The sequence below is a fragment of the Zootoca vivipara genome, chromosome 5 (assembly GCF_965207765.1).
Source record: "Zootoca vivipara chromosome 5, rZooViv2.hap1.1, whole genome shotgun sequence".
In the NCBI taxonomy this organism is placed as follows: Eukaryota; Metazoa; Chordata; class Lepidosauria; order Squamata; family Lacertidae; genus Zootoca; species Zootoca vivipara.
In genome coordinates this window covers 95,004,663-95,027,852 of record NC_142588.1, presented here as the reverse complement: position 1 = coordinate 95,027,852, position 23,190 = coordinate 95,004,663, and the positions used below count along the sequence as shown (strand labels likewise).

Sequence of the window (23,190 nt, the reverse complement as noted above, 5' to 3'; positions counted from 1 at the left end):
GCCGGTCCTGAAAGACCTACATTGGCTCCCAGTACGTTTCCGAGCACAGTTCAAAGTGTTGGTGCTGACATTGAAAGCCCTAAACGGCCTTGGTCCAGTATACCTGAAGGAGCGTTTCCACCCCCATCGTTCTGCCCGGACACTGAGGTCCAGCACCGAGGGCCTTCTGGCGGTTACAGTGAACCAGGCAGAGGGCCTTCTCGGTGGTGGCACCCACCCTGTGGAACGCCCTCCCACCAGAGGTCAACGAGAATAACAATTACCAAACCTTTAGAAGGCATCTGAAGGCAGCCCTGTTTAGGGAGGCTTTTAGGTTTTAATAGATTATTTTATTTCATTTTTCTGTTGGAAGCCGCCCAGAGTGGCTGCGAAACCCAGCCAGATGGGCGGGGTACAAATAATAAATTATTATTATTATTATTATTATTTATTATCACCGACCTCTCCCGCCACCGGAGATGGAGATCCCTTTAGCAGGAGTCGCTGGAGACTGAGCCTGTGAGCAGGGCTTGAATGATGGCCCCTCTCCCTGGGGAAGGGGGCCTGGGGTGCCCTTTGAGCTGCTGTGGAGGCCCGGTCGTGAGCCAGAAAGGGCGGCGGGGAGCCTGGTTTTCACCTGCTGCTTTCCAGCATGCTGGGCAGCCCCCAAACACCACCCCTCTCAGAGATCCAGAGCCCCGACTCGCGGGAAGAGACTGCAGCTCAGGGTTAGAGCAGTTGTGTCTCCACCTGAAAGCAAATGGAACCATGAAATGGCAGAGTTGGAAGAGCCCTACTTGTCCCCGCAAAGCAAGAGGCAGTGGGTGACGTGGAAGACCCCCCTCTCTGCTTGAGATCTTGCCAGTCAGAGTAAACAGTATGGGGCTTAGTGGACCAACGATCTGACTCTGTGACAGGCAGCTTCCAATTCCCCCTCTACTGCATTAGCTTTGCTTCCAATTCTGCATGCTTTTCCTCACCCGCCTCTGAGCCTCCTGGCCTTTCCTTTCCTTTCCTTTGCTGCTGCTGCTGCTCCTTCTGATGCCTCCCCCTCCCCGTTTGCATGCCATTACGTGGGCCGTTAACCCGTTTGTCACTAACCCATCTCCCTTGTTTGTCTCACCCCCACCCCACCCCTTGCTCAGACCACTCGTGCGGGAGCCCCCGGGAGCAGGCTAGGCCTCGCCGAGCCCAGAGCGGCGAGAGGGAGCCCCAGAGGCTGAGGGAACCCCGACGGGCCCCCCCTCTATTTTCCGAGGGGCTGGACTTGGAAGTCCTGGGGAGCTCCTCGGAAGCGAGGCAGGCTGGAGGCGGCCGGAGGGACGGCAGGGAGAGGCAGGACAGGAAACGGGGCGGCCGGGAGAGGCCTCAGAAGCCTCCTTCGGACATGGAGGAGGAAAGCCGCCGGGATGGAGACCGCCGGGAAAGGAAGCCATCCAGCCAGGAAAGACATTGGCGGCCCTCTTCGCTCGCGCTGGACGGGGAGGTCGAGCCCCCTGCAGGTAGCGGCATGGGGTGGAGAGAAAGGAGGCCAGGGAGCCGAGAGGGTCGCCGCAGGACACCCCCTCTTCTCCTGGACTGGGAAGACGAAAGGGTGCGCCTAGACAGCGGTGGCAGACCCCGTAAGCCCCGAGAGAGGCGGTCCCCTTGCTCAGAGAGGTCCCCGCGGCCAACACACCTGAGCGCCGACAGGGAGGAAAGGCACCGGCTCGGCCACAGCTGTTCCCCAGACCCGGGTCGCCAGAGGCGACCACCACGCGAGGGCCGGGAGTCGCCCAAGCCCCCCTCCCGTGACCCCAAGCTGCAGGACCCGGAAGCACCAGCGCCCCGGAGAGGCGGCAGGAGGGACGGAGAAAGAGAACATCGCAACAGGGCAAGCGCCTTGCCCTCCTCGCACTGCGGGGAGGACGTGGGAGCCGATGCCCGGCACCGTAAGGATCCAGGTAACAAGGCGTCTGCGGTGGGGCACTGATTTCTGGTGAAGGCATCCCTGCAAAATCTCTCTTCCTCTGGTTCTGTTGGAATTTAATTCAGTTAAATTTACGCAAGCTTGCTTCTAATTTTAGACTATTGCTGTTTTAACTTTTCCAAAGTTTATTGCTGTTGGTTGGTGATGTTATGACTTTCATCTTCTTTTTTGTAAACTGCTCTGAGATGCCGTTTGCTTGTTTTTTTAACCATCTCGCAGTGTGTACATTTTGCGAAATAAATAAAACGGTTCCTGCTTAGGCATACACCGGGTAGAGAATCCCAGCATCGTTTGCCTGAAAGTCTCTAGCTTCAGGTAGGAACACGTTCAGTGCAAATTAGGAGTGCGGCTTCCATTTCTGTGGGTTGGTTTTTTAAAAAAACAAACCACCAGAGTCTAATTCTGGTCCTGTTAGTAATGTTCTGTATATTTCATATGTCCTGGAGAACTGTCAGATTCCAACTGAAGGAACCTTCCGTCATTCGGATATATATATATATAATTTTTTTGGGACTCCTCTCTGTTTGGCTTTCCTGGTTTATTTTCCCTCTAAGCTGAAACGGAGGGCAGTCTTGAGCCTGAAAACAAAGGCCGTTCTGTCAGACTGGGACAGAAGATGCAATAGGCCTAATTTTTCCACACAGGAGGAAAAAATTAGGCGTTCTTGGCTTCCATGCCGACGCCAGATTTGCTGCAGGCCAAGCGCTAACAGATTGCAAACGAACTTAGAACGGTTATACTTAGGAAAATCGTATTCCTGCCGTGATGCTTTTCCTGGTTGCCCAGGGACATTTTAATCGGCCGCTATATCTTGAAAACGGCTCTGCTTTGGAAGGTTTTGCAACATTAGCACCAAGGAGTTTTCTGCTGCCTAATGCCCCCTCTCCTCCTCCTCCTCCTCCTCCTCTGTTGCTCTTCCATCATGTGTATTGTGTTGAAACTCAGACAGCTGCTTCCCAAATGATAAAAACACACAGGCCCTTGCCCAAAGCAGCTGGCGGTCGTGAAATGGCACGGAATCGAAGACTCGGAGCCTGCCCCTCACAGCAAAATAATGCCGGTTTTCCAAGTAATACTTTGGAGCAGGCATGGAAGCAGTATTGTCCTTTTGGCGGCTGTTATGCTGGGATCCTGTTCAGCATTGCAAGGGATCGTGGAGCCAGTAAGCTGGAAGTTCGTAAAAGAATTCATGGCATGGAGAAGCTGGGCGGAGAAAGCTTTTTCTTCCTCCCTGCAATGGATGTGCAAGTTGGCCATTAAAAATATTTTTTAAATCCTCAGAATAGGCTTGGTGGCAATGCTTAGCCGCCTTCTTCAGCCTTCCAGCTGCGTTGAAAGGGTTTGATTGGAGTTGCAATCTGAACATCTGGAGGGCACCAGGTTGGGGAAGGCTATGACTTGTGCAGGGCTTTCCTGAATACCCAGCTTCTCTCTGTATTTGCTGGAACAATGACCCTGCAAGGTAGGTTGGCAAAAAGAACAACAAAATGTCAGGCATTTAACACTTCCTACGCAGGGCTGCCTTCAGATGTCTTCTAAAAGTCAAATAGTTGCTTATTTCCTTGACATCTGACGGGAGGGAGTTCTACAGGGCAGCCAATATTTCCACAGGGTGGATACTCTTCTGGCCCCCATGTTGGCAGGTGCGTGGCGGGGGGACTGATCTTTGCAATTTTCCACACAAACAACACGCACGCTGTTTCAGTGATACTTCCCATTTCGGTTTTGCGGTGTTTGCCGTGGCTGAAAATAGCTCCGGTCTATCTGTGAGCAGATGCTCGCTTCCTCTTCCTGCTGCTGCTAATCATAGCTGGCTCCCTGTTGCGACCCAAGACTTTGCCAAGGCTGTGTGGGAGGAGCGCGGAAGCCCCGTTCGTCGAGTTACTTTCCGGGGGGGACTTATTTAACCGAGGCAAGTCTGTGCAGTCCTTCTGCACCCCAGATGCTTCTGGAGGTTGGAGCGAACCCCTCCATCCTGCCTGGACCATTTTTAAAATTATCTTCCACCCCAGGCACTTGCAGCCTGAGAGCATTAGAGCGTCTGTGGCCCATCCTGTTTTCACAGTAACTGACCAGATGCTACCAAGGGAAACCCGGAAACAGGATCTGAGCGCGAGAGCCCTCTCTCCCTTCTTGCCTTTTCTAGCAGCTGAGATTCAGTGCTGCTTCCGACTGTGGAAGCAGGTCAGAGCCATCGTAGCTAGGAGCTCTTCATAGCCCTCTCCTCCGTGAATTTGTCTCAAGGGGTGAGGAGAGACTCCAAAGTGCACAGAAGACCCCCTGGCTGCCCCACATGTTTTGAGTACTATAACTTTGTGGTGGGCGACTTGCAATTGTGTACATGCAATCCTAGAATTGGGACCACAAAGGCCATTTAGTCCAACCCCAGGCAATGCAGGACTCTCTTGCCCAGCATGGGCCTTGAACCCATGACCCTGAGATTAAGAGTCTCATGCTCTACCAAGTGAGCTATCTGGAAGCTTCTCAACTGGGCAGAAAGTCACCCAGGAAGTAGCCTCCTGCTGAGTCAGGCTGGCCTATGCAGTTCAGTATTGTCAACACAGGCAGGTAGCCATTGCTCTCCTGGGAACAACAAACAACAACAACAACTTTATTATTTATACCCTGCCCATCTGGCCGGGTTTCCCCAGCCACTGTGGGTGACTTCCAACAAAAGATTAAAAATACAATAAAACGTCAGACATTCAAAACCTCCCAATACAAGGCTGCCTTCAGATGTCTTCTAAAAGTCAGGTGGATGTTTATTTCTTTGGCATCTGATGGGAGGGCGTTCCACGGGGCAGGCGCCACCACCGAGAAGGCCCTGTGCCTGGTTCCCTGTAACCTCGCTTCTCGCAGGGAGGGAACTGCCCAAAGGCCCTCGGAGCTGGACCTCAGTGTCCGGGCTGAACGATGGGGTTGGAGACGCTCCTTCAAGGATACTGGGCCTTTGAGGCCGGTTTTAGGCCAGAGGTGCTTCCAGCCTTTCCTGGAGATGCCATTGGAGCCTTCTGCATGCAAGGCATGGGCTCTGCCGCTGAGATCACGGCCCTTCCCTGACTTCTGGACCACCAGGGTGGGATGGCGTAGGACAGCTACGGAGGAGGTGTGTTCCACGGAGAGATTTGCAGGTGGGCAAGGCCTCTGCCTGCATCCCTGGGGAGAAATGCTCTGAACTGGAATAGATGGACCAACATCAAGCAGTCATTGTGTTTGTCTTCTAGGGCTCTGCGCAGCCCCTTTTTGCAGCCTCCGGCCCCCCAAAGCAGGAAAGGACACACAGAACACCAGCAGATCCACGCAGCCTGCGTAATTCGCGTTACCTTGGTGCAGAACGTCTTTTTAATTTGCGTGGGTGGCTCCGAATTTAACTGGCACATTATTACTTCTCCTTCTGTGAATGAGAAATGTGGCTTCTCGTCTTTTAAGGAACGAAAACGCGGGGGGCGAAAGATGCCACTTACCACAAAGGCCGCCCGGCAGATCCCCAGGACCAGGAGCTCTACGATGCAGAGATCGCCCGGAAGCTGCAGGAGGAGGAGCTGTTGGTGAGTGGGAAGGATCCCAGAGACACAGAGAGAGTGTTTGTGGGGGGGGGGGTGTAAGGGACTCTGAGTTGGGAGCCCTGAGCAGCATTCAGTAGCAACAAGCAGTGCTGGGTACCATGAAGTGTTTCACTGTCATGCAGAAGCAACAAAAGCAAAGGCTCTTCTGTGATAAGAATAATATTGGAGAAAACTGGGTATTGAAACTTGCTTAATCTAAATCATATATCCCAGTTTTACAGCGGCCCTTTAAAGTACGCTTCATGCAGAGTATACGCAGTCAGAAGTTGACCTGGCTAAGAAAACACCACCAAGAGTGTAGGGTACTATTTCCCTTATATGAAACCCCTTACTAGCTGCACACTTGTAAAAGTATGCAGATGAAAATACAAACGGTTGGGTTTCTTTAACTGAAAAACAAACTGACTCTAAGGAGACTTTAAACTAAAGATAAATGCTTTCTCTCTTAGCAACATTCCAACCTTCAACCCATTCCAAACCTCCCACAAACTCCCACATAACTCCCATTAAACTACCCCAGAATTAACAGCAAACTAGCTCTATAACTAAGCAACTCTCATACTAAGATTCAACTGGGAATCTCTTAAACTGAGAACAACTGAGAGAGTGATCTACTTAGAGATGAATCAAACTGAAAGATCTAACTAAGAGATACAGAAGGCTTTCTGGCAGAGTCTTATATACAAGAAGCAGAGCCCACGCCTGTGAGCAATTAACAGAAACACCGGCACCTGTTTCTCTTAAACAGACAGTATTTACATTAGACCGGCTCTAAAGTAACTTGACTATTCAAAAAATCCAACATCTTCTAGGTTGCATCAGCAGAGGTCTAGTGTCCAGGTCAAGGGAAGTCAGAGTCCCACTCTATTCTGCCTTGGTCAGACCACATTTAGGGTCCTGTGTCCAGTTCTGGGCACCACAATTCAAGAAGGATGTTGACAAGCTGGAAGGTGGGCAGAGGAGGGCTACCAAGATGATCAAGGTTCTGGAAACCAAGCCTGATGATGAATGGTTGAAGGAGTTGGGTATGTTTAGCCTGGAAAGGAGAAGGCTCCAGAAATGATACGATTGTTGTTGTCATTTAGTCGTGTCCGACTCTTCGTGACCCCATGGACCATAGCACGCCAGGCACTCCTGTCTTCCACTGCCTCCCGCAGTTTGGTCAAACTCATGTTCGTAGCTTCAAGAACACTGTCCAACCATCTCGTCCTCTGTCGTCCCCTTCTCCTTGTGCCCTCCATCTTTCCTAACACCAGGTCTTTTCCAGGGAGTCTTCTCTTCTCATGAGGTGGCAAAAGTCTTGGAGCCTCAGCTTCAGGATCTGTCCTTCCAGGGAGCACTCAGGGCTGATTCCCTTCAGAATGGATAGGTTTGATCTTCTTGCAGTCCATGGGACTCTCAAGAGTCTCCTCCAGCACCACAACCTTCTTCAAATATCTAAGCAGCTTGCACATGGAAGGTGGAGCAAGTTTGTTTCCTGCTGCTCTGGAGGGTAATCAGAGGGTTCACATGACAAGGAAGGAGACCGTGTGGGTCACCTAGTCCAACCCCTGCAATGCCAGACTCACAGATAACAGTAGAAATTGGAGTTCTTGGTAAAGTCCAGAAGTAAACGAAAAGTTGCAAGAACTCGGGCCAGAAAGGATAATTTCAAAAAATATTCACAAAGTTTTATTCAGGATAACTTCCAGTAAATATCAACATCAGGACAAGGCCCTGTTTCGATGATTCTTCATCAGCTGGAATGTAAAAGTTAACATAAATGTTTGTAATGAGAAATTATTCAACTCTTAAGATATAAAGTTTTAACACATAAAAAGGACAGAGACTGTATTCAAATAAACATTACTGATATATCTTTGAGTGACCAACCTAACTTCAACCTTATAGTCTGCTTTCTAAATAAAGATTTAAACTGCTTGTAGCGTACAAAAGGCTTGTCTAAACTTAAATAAGAAATCCTCTTACAAAATATAACAATCCTTGTTACAGGAATACTTGTAGTTTTCTACAAACAGAGTTATAATACTAGTAAAAACAAAGGTAGCTTACCGAGGTTTCTTAGGTCTAAGTGTACCAAGTATGTTTGCTTTGCTAACTCAAATTGTTTGCAGCACTTAAATGATAGAGGAAACGAGGTTGCAGCAAAATTAAAGAGACAGTATAGCATTTAGGACTACAAGTGTTGAGATAATTTAAAGGCATATGGACATAACTAGGTTCAATGTTGTTACAAAGTACAAATTCGATTATAGGAATGATGTGAAGTCTAAACTATTGTTCAAGCCCCCTGGATGTAAAGTGTTGAAAAGATGAATAAATTTGGACTCCTGTTGGAGAAGGAGTCTGTCAATGTTCATACGTTGAAAGCGGGTTTGCGGCAATGTCCAGATTACAAAGAATGAGAAGTCATCTTCTGTATGTTTGTGTTGAGTATAGTGTTCAACTAGTGGCGCCTCCAAAATGTGATTACGGATTCTGGAGCGGTGTTCACTTATTCTAAGTTTGATGGGTCTAGAGCATTTTCCAATGTACATTTTTTGGCAAGGGCAGATCCATGCATATATGTGTTACAGTTGCTAAAATGTTTGATGGTGAACTTAAACTTGGAGTGTTGATCAAAGAACTCCTTTACCTGTAAGGAATATTTGCATACATTGCATCTACCACATTTGAAGTGACCTCGGGGAAAATCTTCTCTCGTTGTAGTTTTTGGAAGTATATCTGATTTCACCAAAAGATCTTTAAACGATTGTGTCTTTTTAAGTCCGAAAAGAGGTGGTTTTTGACATCCAGGAATGTTGGACAGTAAATGCCAGTGTTTGTAGATGATGGCTTTAATCTCCGGTGTGCGGGATGTGTACTGTAAAGTGGAAATGATGCGACTATTATTCATCTTGTCTGGACGTGATTTGAATAAATCTTGCCTGTTTATCTTTTCCGTTCTTCTTAACGCTTCACTCAGTCTTTTCTGTGAGTATCCACGTTGGACAAGGGAAGCAGTCATCTTCCTAGCAGAGAAGTCAAAGTCTTGGTGTAATGACGAGTTTCTTTTTAGTCGTAAATATTGGCCGTACGGAAGGTTCTTGATTAAATGGGGATAAACCATCCCTGACTGGCCAAATTCTGTTGAGAAACCTCCAGTAAGTCCTAAACGGTTTCAGCTGGAAAGAATCCCAGCTAACCAACCATGCCTAGGTTGCTTGTCTTACAAAAAGTCTTTGCTTTTCCTCTTGTCTCCTCTTTAGGCCAGCCACGTGGACAAGAGAGCCGCGCAGGTCGCCCAGGACGAGGTAGGCATTTGCATATGCAAATAAGGGAATGGGGAGTGTCTGCCTTTGGAGCTGAGGAACCAACTGGCTTTCTGAGATCTTTGCTTCTTAGTGGAGCTACGACTCCAGACTCTTTCCAGCTGATCCCCCTCCTTTCCCCCCCCCTTTGTGTTCAAGCTCAGGCTTGCAAATATCTCTGTGTATGGAGCCTGCCAAAAGCTCTTCCCTTTCCTTCCTGCCATTGGCTGCCTCTCTGCACCCCCCCCCCCAAGAAGCTGGCCTCGCTTAGAGCCAGACCCAAACCCCTCCTTCCCCCATGCAGGGAAGGGATCCTGGCAGACCCCTCCTGTGTTGTCGTGGTGCTAGGATACTGTTTCTTGACCTGCCACCTTTCAGCCAAAAAGGCTCCCAGGAGTAAATATGCGTGCAGATACAAAACGATACGAATGATGAGAATTGAACAGTTATGCAAAAGCGAGCAGTGAAAGAGATTATTATTTATTTATTTATACCCTGCCCATCTGGCTGGGTTTCCCCGGCCACTCTGGGCGGCTTCCAACAAATATCAAAATACATTAAAATATCACAGATTAAAAACTTCCCTAAACAGGGCTGCCTTTCGGTGTTTTCTAAATGTCAGGTAGTTGTTTATCTCCTTGACCTCCGATGGAAGGGCATTCCACAGGGCGGGTGCCACTACTGAGAAGGCCCTCTGCCTGGTTCCCTATAGCTTTGCTTCTCGCAATGAGGGAACCACCAGAAGGCCCTCGGCACTGGATCTCAGTGTCCGGGCAGAACGATGGGGGTGGAGACGCTCCTTCAGGTATACCGGACCGAGGCCGTTTAGGGCTTTAAAGGTCAGCACCAACACTTTGAATTGTGCTCAGAAACGTACTGGGAGCCAATGCACGTCTTTCAGGACCGGTGTTATGTGGTCTCGGCAGCCGCTCCCGGTCACCAGTCTAGCTGCCGCATTCTTGATTAATTGCAGTTTCCGGGTCACCTTCAAAGGCAGCCCCACGTAGAGCACATTGCAGTAGTCCAAGTGGGAGATAACTAGAGCATGCACCACTCCGGTGAGACAGTCTGCGGGCAGGTAGGGTCTCAGCCTGCATACCAGGTGGAGCTGATAGACAGCCGCCCTGGACACAGAATTAACCTGTGCCTCCATGGACAGCTGTGAGTCCAAAATGATGAAAGCATTTCAACAGTATTAAAAAAAAACACCTGAATGCACCATGCTGCTGCCAAAAGGTGAAGAACATTCCCCGCAAAAAATGTGAAGATGAGAATGTTGGAGCCACGTCTTTGCCTTACGAGGGTCTCTGGCAGGGGGAGAAGGGCAAGGCAGGTGGAAAAGCGGGGAGCCTTTGATGAAGGCCTGCAGCCTTCCATGTAGCTTCGCCGCTCCCCAAGAGACTTCATTTTGGGGGTGCGGGGAAGACAGCCTATTTTCCTGCATGCTGGAGAGGCGCCCGGGAGAGTTTTCTGGCCGAGGGAAAGTGCATGGAGGGGAGAGTGGTGGGGCGGATGCAAGTCTAGGGCCGGGTGGGGAAGCACAGCCCTAAAAACGCACCTGGCTGCAATCAACGCATCAGAAAGACGTGGGTCTTCTCCGTGCTCCAATTGCCAGGACGGTGAATCCCTGCTTACTACTTTTGGTCTCAGTTTGGACCCATTTTTTGGGGGGCAACTTGCATGTAAACAGGGGGTCCCTGTCCCGCTCCCCCAAGCAGTTCAGATTCTAGACCAGGGGTCGGCAAGGTTTACTGGCCATGGGCCGGATCAGTCCCACAGAGATCGGAAATCGCTTCTGCGCATGCCCAGATGCCGAAAATTGTGCCTGCGCGGAAGCGATTTTTGGCATCTGGACATGTGCAGATGCAATTTCCGGCATCTGCGCATGCGCAGACGCAGTTTCTGGTGCCGCTCAGCAGGTCCCCGCTCCGCGCTGTGTTGGTTCAGCGCAGCGGGCGGGGGACTCGCTGAGCGGGCGGCTCAGTTTGGGAGAGGTTCATGGGTCGGCAAAACGGTCTTCGTGGGCCACATCTGGCCCATGGGCCACCTGTTGCCGACCCCTGTCCTAGACCCCTTTGAGCACAAATGTGTTGCTTTCAGCTAGCCAGTCAGGGGAGAAGGGGGTGACCTACGGACGTGGTTGGAGTCCTGCTCTTGCATCACCCTCACACCCCGAGGCCAACGCTGCAACTTGTCCCCAGGTGTGGGAGGCCGGCCGTGTTTGCGGCTGAAGGACTGGCCTCTGTTCTTTTCAGAGGCTGCAGCAGTTGCCCATTCGAGTTGTGCCCTGTAGCCACATGTACTTAAACTGTGGAACTCGCTGCCACAGGGGGCGGCGACGGCCCCTCAGATGGCTTTGAAAGACAAATTCACGGCGGGTAAAGAGGCCAACGTGCTCTGCCTCCACGAGTGCTTCTGAGTGCCAGTTGTTGGAAACGGTTGAATCATACAGTTGGAAGTCACTCCGAGGGTCATCTAGTCCAACCCCCTGCAATGCAGGATTCTAAATTGAAGCATCTTTGACGAAAGGTTTTCTGCAGGAGGGGAGAGTGCAGTGGTGCTCAGGTCCTGCTTGTGGGGTTTCCTTGTGGGCATCTGGTCGGCCTCTGTGAGAAGGAGCCCAGCTGCCTGGCCTCTTCTTAGTTCCTTGTGATTCCTAAATGGAGCCTCCATGGGCAAAGCCAGCCTACCTTAATCACGGTGGAGAACAAGAGTGGGAGAAGGCTCTTCCACTCACATCTTGCTGGAGGGTTTTGGCTGGTCTAGATGGGCCCCTCTTGGGCTTGATCCAGCTGCTGAGCTCCTTGTAACGTTCTTATCCTGCTGTTTCTGCTAGGAAATAGCTCGCCTGTTGCTGGCGGAGGAGAAGAAGGCTTACAAGAAAGCCAAAGAACGGGAAAAGTCTTCTCTGGAGAAGAAGAGGCAGGAGCCAGACCGGAAGGTGGGTCTTGGGTCTTGAGTTGGCTTTGTCTCTCTGTGCCGGGCGAAACTCTGACGTTGATTGATTTAATCTGCCCAGGGCGACCCAAAGCAACTTACAACCACACCAAGAGACAAAAAAAAACCCCTGCACAGGTACATTGAAACCAAGAGGAAAGAGAAATCCGTCAAAAGCATCCTGAAGGCCAGGGGAATTACAGCGGTACTTTGGTTCTCAAGGTTAATCCGTTCCGGAGGTCCGTTCCAAAAACAAAGCGTTCCAAAACCAAGGCGTGCTTTCCCATAGAAAGTAATGCAAAACGGATTAATCCGTTCCAGACTTTTAAAAACAACCCCTAAAGCAGCAATTTAACACAAATTTTACTATCTAACGAGACCATTGATCCATAAAAATGAAAGCAATAAACAACGTACTGCAGTCGCACAATCAATCAATCAGTAGCTGAACTGGGTTCTACACCGTCACAAAAATGAAACAAAAAGAGCCACAAAAACACAAAATAAATAGCAAAAACAGACAGACCTCAGCGTAACACTCAAATTGGAAGTGTAACACTCAAAACGGAGCATGTTCAGCTTCCGGAAAAAGTTTGCAAACCGGAACACTGACTTCCGGGTTTGCAGTGTTTGGGTTCCAAGTTTGTTTGTTTTTTGTTTTTAAGAGGGAAAATATCTGTTTATTGAAACTTTATAAAAATTTAAAATATCCATATAAACTCCAATTATAGAATTTGCAAAGGTAACACTTCAACTACAAAAATATACCTTTTGTCTATGTCAAGTGGATTACTTATAAAATTGGAATTGCTTTAAGAAGTCACTGTCAGGTTTACAAATTCAGTGTTTGGGTTCCAGGTTGTTTGAGTACCAAGGTGTTTGAGAAGCAAGGGACCACTGCAGCCTGGTCCTCTTTAAAAGGCACCCCAGTTGGTGGCCCTCGCTGGCTCATGGGGCAGGGAATTCCACAGGTTGACTCTGCGCCACGTGAAGAAGGACTTTATTTTGTTGTGTTTCAGTCTGAGCTGACCGTCCTTCTCTCTCTCCTCTCCCCAGCACGACACACACGAACTGGTGCGCCCGAGGTCAAGGGAAGGTCACGAAGGTCACCGGTCCAGAAGCGACAAGCCAACGAGGTGAGAGGGATCCCCGATCCAGGGGTTGAGCCTCTGCATCTCTTTAAGGGGTTGGGCATTGCAGTTCTGTGATTCAATTATCCATCTCCCTGCACATAGAAAACTAGTATGTCGGGTAGAAGGGAGTCCCTGGCACCTAGTTTCTAAGTGCAGGGAGGAAGGTCAAGGTAGCTGAGATTCTACCTGCAGTGCACATCAGATGGCAGGTAGCTCATCTCAGCAAAAACTTGTCCTGCTTCCCTCTCAAGCTGTGCCACCAGATTGCCAGCCCTTTGGCTCACAATATTGTGTCGTGCGCAACCGCTAGCTCTTTGTTGGCATCGGGTGAATGTTTCGCAGTGGGTGCAGAGTGCTTAGGAAACCTTTCTGTGCGTGGGGTTATGTCCCATTTTACAGATGGAGGGACTGAGGCTGAAATTGATTTTTAACAGTCCTGTTTGTTTCATAAAGTTTCCACGCCACTTGATTGTAAAGGGCGGGGGGGGAGAGCAGAGACCCTCAAAGCAGTTTAGAAAGAGAATAAATCAGTAAGATAACCCAAAAACAAGTATTTAAACCACTAAAAAGTGGATGGGAGGGGGAGAACCATCTGTAAGCGGACCCTTTGGGGGAAAGGCTTTGTAGCGTCAACCGTCGGGGGGGGGGGAACAGGTTGGCCAGTGGGTCCTTTTTCCAATCCTTTTTTCCAAACTCTTTCCCAGGCCTCCCCCTCCGCCCTCCGAGGATCTCGACCTTCTTTGTAACCTTACAAGCCAGCATAACTTGGCACATCAAACACCCAGACCAGAGCCTTCTCATAAAGGTGAGGGGGGGGGGCAGCGTCCCCACCAACTCAATGGAATAATGGCACTCATGTTCGGTCTCCAACTTGCTTATTTCGGGGGTGCTATTGGCCCATCTAGATTTAACATCTGATAGCCTTTCAAATGTGTTGTGGGGGTGGGGGGCTGAGGGTGATTAATTTGTTTCTCTCCTTGTTTTTATTATGTATTTTTTTAGGGGGGGGGGTTCTTGTAAGTTTATGCTGTGAACCGCCCTGAGATCTACAGATGAAGTGCAGTGTTGTTGTTGTTTAGTCGTGTCCGACTCTTCGTGACCCCATGGACCAGAGCACGCCAGGCACTCCTGTCTTGCACTGCCTCCCGCAGTTTGGTCAAACTCACGTTCGTAGCTTCGAGAACACTGTCCAACCATCTCGTCCTCTGTCGTCCCCTTCTCCTTGTGCCCTCCATCTTTCCCAACATCAGGGTCTTTTCCAAGGAGTCTTCTCTTCTCATGAGGTGGCCAAAGTATTGGAGCCTCAGCTTCAGGATCTGCCCTTCCAGTGAGCACTCAGGGCTGATTTCCTGAAGAATGGATAGGTTTGATCTTCTTGCAGTCCATGGGACTCACAAGAGTCTCCTCCAGCAGTAGACAAATGTAATTAATCAAAATAATAGGTCAGCGTCCTGTGGCCAACCTGATGCCCTAATGGGAAACCAGGGAGCAGAGCAGAAACAAAGGAGGACACTCCTCCTGGGGCAACCCAGGCAGATTATTATTATTATTATTATCATTATTATTATTATTATTATATTCTTTATTTATTTATAGCAACTGGAATCCAGATGCATTGCTGGCTTTTGACTGTAATACTGTGATGTTGAATTCCTTGCTTTATACTTGATGTTGCAAACGTACTTCTAAAATTTGCAGAATACAGAGCATTCTTAGGCTTTTGATCCAGTCTGGGAATCTGCCAACCATATTGCTGCTACAACATAATAGCAAGGCATACTCAACATCATTCCACATTGTTCTGTGAACCGCCCTGAGACCACCAGGTGTAGGGCGGTATAATAATAGTAATAATAATAGTAATAATACTAATAATCCTGACTAGTAGTCTTCAATAGCCCTCTCCTCCTCCATGAATCTGCCCAATCCTCTTTTAAAGCCACCCAAGTAGGTGGCCATCCCTGGCAACTCCAGTGGGAGGGAGTTCCACAGTCTATCTGCCTGAAGAAGCACTTTATTTTCTCTGTCCTGAATCGCCCCGCTTCCTTGGATACCCACGAGTTCCAGAGCGATATGAGAGGGGGGAGAAAACCTTTTCTCTGTCCGTTTTCTCCCAGCCCGGCCTGTTTACCTAAATGCCTATTGTTTTGCCTCTCGCTCTGCTTTTCTCCGAGCTGAAAAGTCCCAAACGCTGCGGCTTTTCTTCAGCTGGAGTCTCTCCATCCCCTTGGCCTTTGGGCTGCCCTTTTCTGAACCTTTCCCGGCTCAGCAATGTTTTTTTTTGGGGGGGGGGATGAAGTGACCAGAACTGCATGCGGTCAGAAATGGTGGAGATAACTAAAAGTCTGCGCTGATGGAAATGTTGATCTTTCTCAAGGGAGAGACAACCAGAGTCTCCTCCCCACAACCCCCCCCCCCAAAAAAACCGGGCAGATCTCTTCATCACAAGCCAGAGTGAAGGGCCGCTGCAACACCAGCAGTTCCTCTCTCCCTCTTCCCCAGGACAGGGATTCATCTCACTCAGCATTGTCCACTCTGACTGACAGCAGCTCCCCAAGAGTTTGGCTCTACTGGGTGAAAGCAGCTGTTGAACTCCAGGATCTTCAGAGCCTGAGCTCAGCCTCCGAGCTGCATCCCTTCCCCGTAACCTTTGCAGCTTTCCCAAGGAATAAGCCACAGCTGTTTCCTTTAGTCAGGGGTTTTGCGGAGAGGCACAGAGGTCCCGCTGCAAAATTAAAAGTGTCGGCCTCTCGAGAAAGCCACTGCCATGGGCCATCTCACCCAGAAGCAGGAAAGGGAGATGGGGTTCGAACCAGCCCTGTGTGTTTGTGTGGCAGGCAGGCTTGTGAGCTACCAGTTGTAGTTCCCTCATTGTGTTTCATGCACATGTAGGGAGGGGACACACACACACACACAAGCAGGCAGCTGTGGAAAGTCTGTGGTCTTTTAAACAGGAAGGACAGGCAGAAAGGCCCGATTTAAACTTGCCGATCCGCTAACCTAATTTATTTATAGAAATAGTCACATACTGCTGTTTCATATAGATATCAAAGCAGTTGAATACAAAGGTACAGAAGAAGCTATGCAAAAAGTTAAAAACAGACGCCAGTTAACTTAGATGTAAGGCGTTTTAAGAACCTCAACATGTTCTTGCGTTCTTTTTTAAAACATGTTGATGTACGGCACCAAAATAATAGCATCTTTGTTTTCCACAAGAGCTGAAAAGTTTGTTGCTCTTCCCAAGACAGCAAGGGGAGTGAAAGCAACTGAATATTTCTCTTTCTTTCATTTGCAGGTTACCACTATAAGCAGTAGGACGAACGAGGCAATATTTTTTTTGCTGATACTGACTCTCTTCTGTAGCAAACTTTGCTGGAATCCTTCCTGGAGATCTCCTGGGTTCCTTCCAGCCTCCCAGGATCTCCCGGGGGACGACCTCCTTCCTGAGCATCGCAGACATCGTCCACAAACAGTGCCTCTTCTTCAGTCCTTGTCGATCTCCCTCCGGTCTCCTGGGCAGGGCAGTTAAATCTTGCTTTCGTGGGGTACCTTTTTCACAGCCCATCTCGCCCGTTGCGCATTTCGGATTTGGGATCTCGTAGCACCATCTTCCAGCCGCCGCTATCCCAACGAGGATCTCGTGGGCCTGGGAAGAGGGCAGCCAAAACAAGCCTAGGATCGTAGGGCTGGGAGGGATCCTCAAAGGTCATCCAGCCCAACCCGCTGCAATGCAGGAACCACAGCTTTAAAAAATCCCTGACGGAGGCCTGTCCAACCTCTGCTTAGAAACCTCCCATAAAGGAAAGCTCACCGCCTTCATGATAAAAGGAAAAGCTATGGTGTTTGGGGCTGTTTCTTTCAATGGGGGAAAGGTGGGGTGGAAATGCCCGCTGCTTTGCAGAGACAGTGGGGCAGAGAGGTTTTCCCCTCCCTCTCTCATAATTCTAGAGCCCAGACGCCTCTGACTGAAATTCGGGAGATTTCAGGGCAGGCAAAGAGGAAGCAATTACAGTGGTACCTTGGTTCTTGAACTCAATCCGTTCTGGAAGTCCATTCAACTTCCAAAACGTTCGAAAACCAAGGCATGGCTTCGGATTGGCCCCGGAAACAATGCCGACAGCCGAAACGGACATTCAGCTCCCAAAAACCGTCCGCTAACCAGAACACTTACTTCCGGGTTTGCGGCGTTCAGGAGCCGATTTGTCCGTCAACTCAGCCGTTCGGGAACCAAGGTACCACTGTATTCACACAGCACGTATTTAAAATGCAGCATCCGCTCTCCCCGTATCTAGCGGTGACCACGAACTTAGATGGCTTTCAAAGAGGGGTCGACATAACGTAGGAGATGCTCTGAGCACCATTTGCTGGGAATTGCAGATTTGAAGAGGGCCACAGCACTCCTGGCCGGCTTGCAAGCTACCCATAGGTGCATCTGGCTGGCCAGTGTGAGAAGACGATGCTGGATTTTTTGGGGGGGAGATCCCGTTGGCCTGATCCAGAGGAGATGCTCTTGCACCCTTGTTGCCTCCTGGTAAGGCCGCAATTTGCCAACAAGATGTTCTTTGGCTCTTTCTCTCCCTCCCTTCCTCCTTAGCGTGAATGCAAACAGGAGGCGAAGCAGGAGTCTAGTTAATTCCACCACATGGACTTGAGAAGGTGGTGTTGATGGTCTTTTTAAAAGCCACACCATTGCGATGCTTAAGGCAACTTTACTTGGGCATGGCAAAGATCGAGTCTCCTGGTGTATAAGTTGCAGCATTCCCTCACCTTAACTTCACACATGTGTAGGAATTAAGTCCTACCAGGCTGGCTCCAGGCTGAGTTTTTCCTGCACAAATGTTCTCGACAAATTCTGAATACCCTCATGGGAGATACAACCGCCAAACATACTTTCGGCATTACCCCGTTTCTTCTGAAACGCCTAACACAGGCATAGGCAAACTCGGCCCTCCAGTTGTTTTGGGACTACAATGTCCATCATCCCTGACCACTGGTCCTGTTAGCTAGGGATGATGGGAGTTGTAGTCCCAAAACATCTGGAGGGCCGAGTTTGCCTATGCCTGGCCTAACAGGTTAGCTATTGGCCTTAGATTTACTTTCCTCTTATTTTACAGAAGTTTCAGCCTTCGTGGTTTCATACGTATTTCTGAAACAATGAGGTCTAGGAACTTTAAAAAAAAACTATAGCAGGCTGTTCAGAAGTGCCTTGGGCAGGAGGAGGGGGAGTCTAGGTTGCCCACTTTGCCCTAAGATGCCCCACCTAGAAGCCACTCTCCTACACCCTGGAAAAAACCCTCTAAAGGAATGGCTCTCCTCTCCTTCCCAAACTTGCGTCCCAGCCTAGATTTCACTGCCCTGCCCTCCCCTCCTGAGCTTTTAGGTTTGTTTCCCTTTTTGGTCAGAAAGTGTTAACTCTCTTGCCGCAAATCGACCAACACACACACAGGGACTTTCCGTTCTGTTCTCCATCTCCCACTGTGCCATGTCCAATGGTCTCGTTTTCTTTTTTTAAATATACTGTATGGTTTATTTTTATAACATAGAATAGTTGATGGTTGTTGGTTGGTTGTTTTTAAAACTGATGAAGCTGCCATTTCCCACTTCTCCCATCAAAACCTTGTATTTATTATTGCTCGGCGTTGAACAATGCCATTTCAGGTGCCAAAAGCTTGCCTGTGTTCACACACAACTGGGGGTCTCTCTTCCTCCATCGCTCCGTCTTGTCAGCCTCTCCCATGAAGCATCTTCGTGGGGGCGTCTCTGGTGGGGGCCTTTTCTCTCTTTCCCTTGCGGGGTGAGCAGAGGCCACGAGTCTGTTGATGCTCAGCAAAGGGAAAGAAAACGGAGAGATGCCTAAACCTCTGGATGTTTCCCCCCTTGTTGGACATTGGGATCACGGCAGGGAGAAAGTGTCTTCCTCTTGTCCTCGGTCCCCAGATTACTTGCTGGTGCCCCCACCCCCAAACATGTTGGGAAACTTTGGGGAGGTCCTGTCAAAGACTAGGTTTGGGGGCCCAAGACTTTCTTCTTAAGGGCACGGACATAAACTGAGCTTCAAACACATTTGGGGCCAAGGTTCTTGCAAGGGTGGGTGCAGACAGTGGGGGCCGTTGTGCAGGAAAAAATTTCCTGAGCTTTGCCTCCTTGAATTTGGCGCTGTTCCCTATACTCTGTTCCTTTCAGGGCACGTTGTGCCAGAGTCCTGCCCAGTCGGTTGCTCCAAAATAGTTTTCCCTGGCATGCAGGTGAAACTGGTTTGTCCAAAGGGGTGTTCATCATCCACCACAATGGTTCCCAAACCTTTTGGGACCGCTGCCTCCTTTGTTCCATAAACCCATCCCGGTGCTCTCATACCCTATTAAAAAGCCTTATTCAGAATAATGCTTTGCACTGCCCACTAAAGAAGGTAATAACACATTAAAGTTCAAAACAGTAACAATTGCACATTTATTAAATTCCAAACAAAACTAGTTTAACTAATTTTTTAAAAACCTATTTGAAGGTGGCTCTCCTATCTCCTCTCAGTCTCCTCTTTCCCAGGCTAAACATACCCATTCCTTCAACCATTCTTCATCAGGCTTTGTTTCCAGACCCTTGGTCATCTTGGTCACCTTCCGCTGCACACATTCTAGCTTGTCAATATCCTCCTTAAATTGTGGCGCCCAGAATTGGGCACAGTATTCCAGGTGTTTGTCTTTCCTGCAGCCAATGGGAAGCCGGCCAGCATCGTGGAAGGCGGTCCCTGCTTTGCTCCGCGCCAGTTTAGCGTTGGCACACAGGAGCCGACCGAGCGGGCGGCGGGAGTCCATGGGCTGGTTCAACGACCCCATGGGCCTTAGGTTGTTGACCCCTGTCCTACCCACTCCTGGGAGGAAAGACCTAGAAAGGAAAGTGCCCTTTGCAAAGGCTGCCCCCTTTGCAAATGCCATCCATGGGGCTCCCTGGGCAGATCCCAGGTCTCATTGCCAACGTGAGCTTACCTGGCTGCAGCTTGCAACTAGAGCAGGCACCACTAGGCATGGCTTCCCAGGGAGGCATCCCTTGTAGCATTGGGGCGCTTAGCTGCGATTGTAGGACCTCTGCGCCCATCCCTCAGGGAACTTTGCACACAGCTGTAGAGCTGTAGCTGGGAAGCTGGACCCTTTCATGTTGGGGGTGTCGCTTCCTGGTCTCAGTGGCTGATGCCCCTTAAATATATGTGGAGCACAGTGGGAGGCATTATGGGCACCTGAACCTCAGGAGGAGGCTCCGGCTGCAAAGCGCCTCCTGGCCCCACTTTGGTTGGAGGTGACCCCTACCTTGCACACTTAAAAGCACACACACACACAAACCTGCCACTTACATTACTTAGCCTGAATACAAGAGGCTCCCCCGTTAGCAAGCAGTGCCGCTGCCCGTTCGCTCCCCAGCATTACATGTAGAGCGGCTTGCAGCTTGCCTCTTCTGCAGCTCCCAGGTGGAATCTACACACATACGTATTTAAAAAACCGCTGTGAAAATGCTTTGTTTTAAAAACGCATTGAATTTTGCCTAGCTCTCTCGCCACCTAGTGCCACATTTGTATATTGCACTTTACAACACCTTTGAAGCATTTCATTTGCAGCCGCGTAGCGGAGTCTCCCTGAACAGGGAGTTCTGCCTCGGTGCCTCCTGTGTTTCCGTACTGTAGAACCTGTCCCCAAACTACCTTCTTTGGCAGAGGAATAACCAGCAGCTACTTCTCTTCAGCCGCCATTCTCCAGTGTAGCATGTGGAGGTTTGGCTTTGGAGATTCAAAGCTTGAGCCCAGCCTGTGCTGCCATCCCTTTCCAGGAACTCCAAGGTTGCTTCCACGCTGGGACTTTTTGGCTCGGCTGAGGCTTCCCTTTGCCCCCAGTCAGCTGGAAGAGAAATGGAAAGGGTGGCTTCTCGGCACACTTAAAAGAGCAATACTTTTTCCTCACCTTCAACCGTTGGCAGCCTTGCGCTAAAATAACGCTGCTTTACTCTGCAAAGCCCTGACTACTTCACACAACTATTTAATTTGTTGCTTCCTGCGCCTTCAGGCAGGGTGGATTTTATTACTGGTTTCCCCTTTGCACACTCTTCCAGTGTGGTGTAGTGGTTAAGAGCGGTGGACTCGTAATCTGGGGAACCGGGTTCACTTCCCCGCTCCTCCACATGCAGCTGCTGGGTGACCTTGGGCTAGTCACACTTCTCTGAAGTCTCTCAGCCCCACTCACCTCACAGAGGGTTTGTTGTGGGGGTGGAAGGGAAAGGAGAATGTTAGCCGCTTTGAGACTCCTTCGGGTGGTGATAAAGCGGGATATCAAATCCAAACACCTCCTCCTCCTCCTCCTCCTCCTCCTCCTCCTCCTCCTCCTCCTTTTCTTCTTCCAATGTCAGATGCCAGCCAACCAACCTTTTCAGACTGCAACTGAGCAATTTCACAAAAACTTGAGTGTGCAAAATCTTGGGCCTTTGCCGCTAGGGTAGAAGCAACCTCTTCTAGCATGAGCAGCTAGGCTTTCCTTCTAAATGGCACACTTAACAAGACAACCCCATCTGCAATAATCTGGCTTTGCTTTGTTTTGCCTGTCCTACTTCCCAGGTTTAAAGCTGCTTCCAGCTGGTTTTAGGGAATTCCTTCTAAATGTCTTGTGTTGCCTGCTTTTGGCACCCTGGATTCTGAATGTAAAGGGGGGCACCTCCTGCCCCCCTGAAACTATTGCACCTCTCTCTCTTTCCTAATAGATTTGTAAATTTATTGTTTTCTTTTGTAGCAGGGTTTGAGAAGTCAAATCGGAAATTCCCCTGGGACAGAGGAGGGCAAAATGGAATAATTTGGGAGGTTGTTTAATGCACACTCAGTGTTTTAGAAGACTGTCCAAAGCTGGACGGTTCCTGTGCATCAGGTTTTTGAAGTGCTGATTGCAAAATCTAGATCTCTTCAACAGATTTTGTCAAGGCAGTGAGCTGTCTTCCCGGTTCCCCCACAATTGCTGTGTTTTGCTTGGCAATGTAATGTGTGACCACCATTCGTTTTGAATTAAAATCTTGATACTTCATAAATGTCCAAACCGATGCTGCACAGCGCCCGTAACCCAGAGGCGTGCGAGTACAAGACATCTGGATGTACAACCAGCCATTTTGCCTTTAAAAACTCTTATATTTTCAGCTTGGGTGGGGGAGCCGCCGGAGAGACAATGGCTTGGTGCATCTCTCTCCTCTCTGACCCAATGCCCACTGCTACAATTATTGCTCTTAAATGTAAAATCTGTTTGCGCAGTTGTGGAAGGTGTGATGAGTTTAGGCCAAAGGGAGAAGCCGATGGAGGGTCGTTGCATTGTGTACAGAAACACCCCCACCCCTAAGGCATTTGGGTGGCTTAAGGTCAAGCACAAGGACTTTCTCGAGATTCTGCATGGTCCAAAGTTCATATGTGTGGTGAAGAAACCAGGATGTGCCTAAAACAATGGAACCCGATAAACTGTTTTATGTTTGCCTCTGTACTTCCAGTGCAGATTTCCATGGACTTCCAGGGTTGTCTGAATGAAGCCTTTCCAGTTCAGCCAAGCACTACAGACCTTGGCATTTCTTCCCCATTTCTTTATGCTTTCTTCCTTGCTTTTTTCAGTCGAAAATTATTGTTCTCCTTGGTTTGTCCCACGGGGTGGCTTTCTGCGCAAGGCCCTCGCAGACTCCTGGCCTTTGCTGTCCTCCTTTGCCATTGCACAGGCGATGCAGCGACGTTCTTCCAATCTGTTAGAAGTAGCAAAAGCCAGCTGCGTCGGCCAGCCTTTTCCCAACCTGGCTGCCTTTCAGAATTTTTGCGCTACAGTTTCTGGCAGCCACGCTGGGAGTTGCCGTCCAAAACACCTGGGAGCGCGTCAGGTTGGCGGAAGTTGTGCTGGACTTCATATCTCCACTGTTCTCCTCTGCTGAGAGACTGGAAAGAGCGCTGTCATGCTGGGGCAGGATTCGAGGCTGTGTTTTCCTTTGGAGATGGCAGTGTTGGAATAAATAAAAGGATTGGCATTTATCTGCGGTGTGTGTGCATATGTTGCTGTGGCTCTGTCATGGGCAAGTGGGTCCGTTCACTTTCCACTCTTCAAGAACATGGGAAGGATGTTAACAAATGCCACGCAGCCAAATGGGTCTCTCTCATAGCTGCCAAGTTTTCCCTTTTCTCGCGAGGAAGCCTATTCAGCATAAGGGAAAATCCCTTTAAAAAGGGGATAACTTGGCAGCTATGGTCTCTCTTCCTTAAAGACCCCGCCGAGGGCCTAGAAGCTGCTTTTGGCTCCTGTCCTAGAGAGCATTCAAACATGGGGAAC

The 23,190-nt window shown here is 49.5% G+C and overlaps 1 protein-coding gene across 2 annotated transcripts in view; it reads left to right on the top strand.

The window, feature by feature from the left end:
* CCDC50 (coiled-coil domain containing 50) overlaps positions 1-22,895 on the top strand; it is a 44,948-nt gene extending 22,053 nt beyond the window's left edge. The window contains exons 6-12 of one of the 2 annotated variants that reach the window (XM_035133032.3): positions 1,125-1,922; positions 5,378-5,496; positions 8,763-8,807; positions 11,641-11,745; positions 12,798-12,877; positions 13,579-13,679; positions 16,170-22,895. In XM_035133032.3, the coding sequence (XP_034988923.2) occupies positions 1,125-1,922; positions 5,378-5,496; positions 8,763-8,807; positions 11,641-11,745; positions 12,798-12,877; positions 13,579-13,679; positions 16,170-16,189 (1,268 nt within the window). In that variant the 3' untranslated portion in view covers positions 16,190-22,895. The remainder of the gene's footprint in view (positions 1-1,124; positions 1,923-5,377; positions 5,497-8,762; positions 8,808-11,640; positions 11,746-12,797; positions 12,878-13,578; positions 13,680-16,169) is intronic. The other variant, XM_035133033.3, reaches the window with a different exon arrangement.
* Positions 22,896-23,190: the final 295 nt, after the last annotated feature.